Here is a 6,109-nt window from a genome sequence, read left to right as displayed (position 1 = left end):
GGGTGCGTGCCGCACGGGCTGCCGCGAAGCCCACCGTCTCGGAGCTGGGCTCCCCCGGCCCGTAAAGCCCACCCCTCCATTGTCCTCGAGTTGCTGATGCTGCATTTGGGGCGGCAGCCAACTACAGTCTCCGACGCCGGGGCCCAAAGAAAGGGCGCGAAAGGCGCGCTCCCAACTCGGGCGCACGCACCGACCGCCGCCCTCGGCAGCACACTGCAGCAATTCGCGCTCTCGCGCCGCTCCCCTCCCCGCCTGTGCTCATTTGCATATCCTACGATTGTGGCCAATCAGGGCTCGTGTCTCTCGAAGCGGATGGCTTTTGCCTGAGAGGAAAGGGAGTGGCTGGCGGCGCATGCGCCGCGGTGGCCGACTTGAACCGAGGCTTTTATTGCTGTAGTTTATTTCCACCCCTTCCCTCCTGTTCTCTCTCTCTCTCTTTCTTTTTTTTTTCCGCCCTAGCTGGGGCTGTGTTGGAGCAGAGGAAGAAAGAGAGACAGAGGATTGCATTTATTCCTTAACGTTCTTGAAATCTGCTATCAGCAAGACCAGCTAAGCGGTTGCATCCTTTTCAATCCTGCAAAAAAATCCCATCTCTTTCCCGGCAATTTTTGCTTTAAAGCTGTCCTCTTGAAATTATTTTTTCCCAGGAGAAAGATGTCTTATCAGGGGAAGAAAAATATTCCACGCATCACGGTGAGTTTGGTACTTGGGAAATCTGCGGTCGGCCCGCAACCTTTTGTGGCAAGGAACATACAAGGAATTTTTTTAAAGGAGGGAGAGGAAGTGGGACCCAACTTTTCATTTCTTCTTGTTGCTGAAGAAGGCGATTGTGGTGGGAGACGCAATCGTATAGAATTGTAAGCTATATAATTTGTAAGGCATTAAAATAGGAGCGTAAGTGCGTTAAGAACGTCTTAGGTAGCGCGCCAGATCCGCTGTATCCTTTTATTGTCAGCGCGAGATGCTGCAGTGCTGGCCTGCGGGGTGTAAGCAAATGGATGCCAGATTGAATATGCATGGTTGGAGCTCGGATATTGTTCTCCGGGTTGCGTGCTGCGAGGCTGGACTCCAGGAGCTGGCTGGGGGAGATGGAGGAATGGATTCTCTCTGCGCCTCCCGCCCCCACCATCAAGGCTTTCTGGAGCCTTCCTCCGGCTCCTTAGAAAAAGAAGCGGGTTTCAGCCCGGAGGCGTAATGACAGCAGAGGGATGCTGGAAAGGGCTGGGAGTACCGGGATGATGTGGAAACTGGAAGAAAAACAGGGACGCGGTGATGAGCAGAGGAGGGTGGGGGGCCAGGCGTGGGCTTTTTGTTGATCAAGACTGGTTTTTGGTGACCCTTTAGGCTTCCTCGCCCTCCGGTTTGGGGCTGGAACCCTGGCAGGGCTCTGGGCTCGCGTTCTTGTGCCTTTCTGCCCCTTCTGCAGCCAAGGAGGCGTCTGTGTTGGCGCATACAAAGCGGGCTGGGAGGGTGGGCGTTGGGGACAGCGCGGAGCCCGGCTCGCGGAGGTAATGGCGCTGCGCGACGCGCGGAGCAGATGGCCGGGCCTGGCCTCGGCCAGACAATGATCGCTGCGGCCGGAGGTGTCGGCGCAGTTTGGGGCCTGGAGTTGTTCGTTCGTAAATCACGAGGAAAAAAACCCGAAACATCTAAGCGATGAATTTGCGATGCCTCGGGGATGAACACAGGTTCTTGCTTTCACCGCTCTCCTGCCCCCTCCCTCTCCCCATCTTTTCCTGGAGAAAATCTCACCAGTACTAGCTCTCTACATCCCCAAATGAAATCCCGGGGAGAGAGGAAGGCGAGGGAAATTCATTGTTATATAATGATGTGCAATTGCAGTTGGCCAGCTGGTTGCTGGGTAGACCCAGGGCTGAGGCAGAGACCGAAAGAATCCTTGTAAACTCAAGATGCGTTTAGGGCTGGATATGAGGGCGCGCTTTGGCTCTGGTTTCCTTAGCCACAGACACCCCGGCTTCCTCTGGATGCACAAGGGCACACCCATCCGCAGGAGAGAGACGTGGAAACAAATGCACAAGGGAGGGGGCGTGTGCTCAGGAGGATTTTATAGGATGAGCCCAGCTGTGCTAGAGAGGGTGGATACTGGCTTCTTGAAGGTCCAAGACCCAAGATCCCAAAGGACCGGGCTTGGGGAGGAGGGGTTGGGTGGAGAAGACCCAATGGTTACGTCTTCCCAGCTCTGGAGGCAGGAGTCTGGGGAGTGCGGGTGGGGAGCAGAGTTGCCATAAGCCTCAAATAATTTGTTGTCTTCGTAAATGAAAAAAGCAGTTTGGTTTTGCCAGTGTGGGGAGAAAAATTTATAAGCAAACAAGATCTTTTTTTTTTTAAAGAGCGCCCCCTCCACCCCTAAAAAAATCTGGTTACATTATCTTAGGATCTATAGTATGGTTTCCCTCCCTCCATCATCACAGCCAGCATCTTACGTAAGAAGCTTTCTGGAAGGCACTCGAGTGGAGGGGCTGTGATGTTTCATTTTTTTCTTAGCATGATGTTGGCTCGGGGATTCGCAATGATGGCTGGGACAGGTACCGCAGTGACTAAGGGCTTCTCCCTGCCTCCCAGGCGAGGTTTATCCTGTCATTGCTGGGTACTGGGGGGAAGGGGGAGATCATCGTAGGCAGAGAAAAGTCCACTGGATCAGGCGGCCTCTGGCAAGTGGCTTAACCTCTCAGCCTCAGTTTCTTTATGCCTCAGGGGAATAAGAATCTGGCCCCACCTACCTTTCAAATTTGTTTTGAGGCTTTGGTGATTTAGGGTACCTGACAAGTATTTTGTAAAGGTCTTTACATTTACCCTACACAAGTGTAGGAATATTGACTGCTCATTCCCATTTGACTTTCCAAAGTCAAGGATGATGTACCCTACAGTGTACAAAATTAAAATGATTTTACTGTTTTTCATTATGTTAGAGAAAAAATAAATACTTTCTATACCCAGCTGTGTGTGCATTTATGTGTAACAGTATCTTTTTCCCCCCTAGGTATCTAGCAGCTTATATGTTTATTTTCATTGTTTATTTATTCTCCCCATATATATTTTTTAAAGATTTGCTATAATTTTCTGGTTTTGGTGGGTGCTAAGTATAAATAGCACTTACTAAGAATATTGGTTTGTAACTGAATTTTAAGTTAACCACCATCAAAATGAATGTCATCCTCTGACGCATATTAAAAGGGTGATCTGTGGTTCAACTTGTAACCAAGTCTGGGATAAAGCAGGTGCATATGCACTGAATACAGGACTTTAATATTCCATTCCATCAACAGCGTTTGGGATAGAGAGGAGTCACAACGTACCATTTCTGTTGAATTCCTGGCCCTTGTGTGCTGCTTGTCATATATAATTGTTTGCAACAATTAAAATACAAATGCATCAACAATGTAGATTTTGGAACTTGCCATTTCATCTTCTTTATCACAAAATTTTACATTTTTCTTAACAGCCTAGTAGTTAAAGTGGTGTGTCTTTGAAGTGTTCCCCCACCCCGCCCTTTGTTACAATTGATGTGATTCACCTCAAAGATAAAAAGCAAATACAAAGAACATACTGAAATGAAACTTTGCTGTGGTAGAACGAAGTGTGTTTGTGTAGAGGATCCCATGACAACAGACTTGGTTAATTTTTCCCGACACAAACCATGCCAAGAATTGACTTCCTTACATGTGGGTGTATTTTTTTTTTAATGAAATTTAGCCCAAAGCCATTTAAAAAATATTGTCTTCTTTATCTGACACATTTTCACTGTTCTTTAAAGAGAGAGTGGTAGGCATTCTTTTATTTTCTCTCTCTCTCTATTCTTTTAGTGGAAAGAGATAGTTTTTTTTTGGTTTGGTTTGTTTTTAAACCTAGAATAAGCTTTGAACTTTTGCCAGTATGTTCTGACTCATCAAGTGATGAATAGGTTGTCACATCAGGTTCACCTCTGTCGCTGAACCTTTTCAAAGTTGGCTCATTTTGAGCGGCTCTTTTGAATGGTGAAAAATGTGTCCTTAGCTCATTGTCTTGGTACTAATGTACCTCATAGGTCAGGTATGTATTGTGACCTTATGACTTCTTTGTTTCAGAGTGATCGTCTTCTGATCAAAGGAGGTAAAATTGTTAATGATGACCAGTCATTCTATGCAGACATATACATGGAAGATGGGTTGATCAAGTAAGTGTAACACATTATAGAGACAAATTTGTGTACTCTCCAGTATTCCCGTGCATGACCTACAGTTCACACATGTGGCATCAAACTTGAGTGACCTCACAGACTGACTCACTGAGGATCTGTTCAAGCTCATTTGGATTGGTGAAAATTAGTGAACTTGAAAACTCAGGTTTAAGGAATTTAAAGGCACAATCAAACGCACACCCATTTCCTTATGTGTTATGTAATTGACTATTTTAACCGAGGTGACACAGTATCTTCCTGTTGCCAGCTTAAATTCTTGTTTCTGATCTAGTGAATATAATAAAGGTTTTCCTAGAATGTAGTTGTTTGGGTAGATTGCCCAATCAAAGGCACAAGCTTGGCATCCAGCCCCTTCTATCTAGATAACACATCTGCTCTCTTAATTAAGCATCCAAGTTGCTGGGGCCAAAGGCCACCAAATGAATTACCAAGTAACAGACAAAGTACTGCCTCATCCTAAGGGAATTTTAGGTTTCATTCTTTAAGGGGCAACAAAAGGCAAATAAGACTGCCCTTGTGTTTATTGTATATTGTGTTACAAAAGGGAAACAACAGAGGGTTAAGTGAGCTGAGTACATACCACTATCTTCCTGCCCTCCTGACTGGGAGAGCTCGCAGAGCCCTAGAGAAATAGCACATCTGTTTAAAGACAAACACTGTAGCAAATGACATCTTTTAATAAGCAGCATTCATCAAGTGCTAGCCCCAAACCAGTCTGGAGGAGTGGAAAACTGGAGTGGACGGGTCTGTTGCCTAGAAACTCACACCCTGATTTATGAACTTAAACTAGGTTTTAACATTTCCCATTTAATGTTTTCTCCATGTGTGTTTGTGACTTCTCTGCTCCAGGCTCTCAAATACCATGACTTTCATGTTCCATTTCCCTTCCAATTAGAAGGCAGCGTGATGCTGGCCTAGAAGTGAGCAACCCTGTGTGCTATTTTTAGTCCACACTAATTTGTTTTAGAACTTTATCAACTCCTTGATTACTTTTTCTTTCTGGAAAAAAAAAAAAAACTGGTAGAAAGATGTGGCAAAAGTGTTTTTTGAAAATTGGAAATGAATCCATGACTCTCAATGGAATATTAATTCTGTTGGTCCTTAGTATCTTGAGTTGTTCAGCACGTGCGTCCAGATTTTTAAATAGTTGTAATCATAATGTTCACTTTTCTTTTTCTTTTGTTTTTTTCTTTTTTTTCCCCTTATTTTTGCTCTACTGCCACCTTTCCACCCCTGTTTTCTCAGTGTGGAAAATAAATGTAAGGTGCAACCAGGTCTGAAGTAAAATTGCTATACGATAATTAGTTCAACTGTGTGTTACAGAGAAAGTGTTGTGGAATTTAGGTAAATATCTTGGGGCCTTGTAATCATTTGATCTTAGGGGTTTTCTGGCAACTTAACCCCTTCAATCAGGGCGTCCTGGTGCTTTATTTAAATTTTGTTTTGTAGTATGCTCTGCTTTCTTGGGGCAAAGACTGGGGACTGCACATATTACAAATATTAATAATAATCCAAAAAGCCTACAGAACCTAGGGAAGGATAATTTACGGCTTCGTGAAATGTCTCTCAGAGCCCATTTGATTCGAGGATGGTTCATTTATAACTGTTATCACCCATCCTGTTTATTCAGGCAAATAGGGGAAAACCTGATTGTGCCAGGAGGGGTGAAGACGATCGAAGCCCATTCTAGGATGGTGATCCCCGGAGGGATTGATGTCCATACCCGCTTCCAGATGCCTGACCAAGGAATGATCTCCGCTGATGACTTCTTCCAAGGCACCAAGGCCGCCCTGGCTGGGGGAACCACCATGATCAGTAAGATAGCTTAAAAATAATCATCTTGGAACTTGGGAACCATTATCATTTGAAAACAAGTCATTGTTGTTTCGATGCTTTCCTTCTCAAAGTTGC

The 6,109-nt window shown here is 45.2% G+C and overlaps 1 protein-coding gene across 1 annotated transcript in view; it reads left to right on the top strand.

Annotated features, from left to right (window-relative positions):
- Positions 1 to 369: 369 nt before the first annotated feature.
- LOC144244792 (dihydropyrimidinase-related protein 2) overlaps positions 370 to 6,109 on the top strand; it is a 74,630-nt gene continuing 68,890 nt past the window's right edge. Inside the window, exons 1-3 of the mRNA XM_077780110.1 lie at positions 370 to 693; positions 4,086 to 4,174; positions 5,829 to 6,013. Coding sequence (XP_077636236.1) covers positions 655 to 693; positions 4,086 to 4,174; positions 5,829 to 6,013 — 313 coding nt within the window. The 5' untranslated portion in view covers positions 370 to 654. The remainder of the gene's footprint in view (positions 694 to 4,085; positions 4,175 to 5,828; positions 6,014 to 6,109) is intronic.

The sequence above is a fragment of the Crocuta crocuta genome, unplaced genomic scaffold (genome assembly GCF_008692635.1).
Source record: "Crocuta crocuta isolate KB4526 unplaced genomic scaffold, BGI_CrCroc_1.0 scaffold395, whole genome shotgun sequence".
NCBI classification, from domain to species: Eukaryota; Metazoa; Chordata; class Mammalia; order Carnivora; family Hyaenidae; genus Crocuta; species Crocuta crocuta.
Note: the sequence above shows the minus strand (reverse complement) of the source record. Positions and strands in the feature narration are given on the sequence as shown.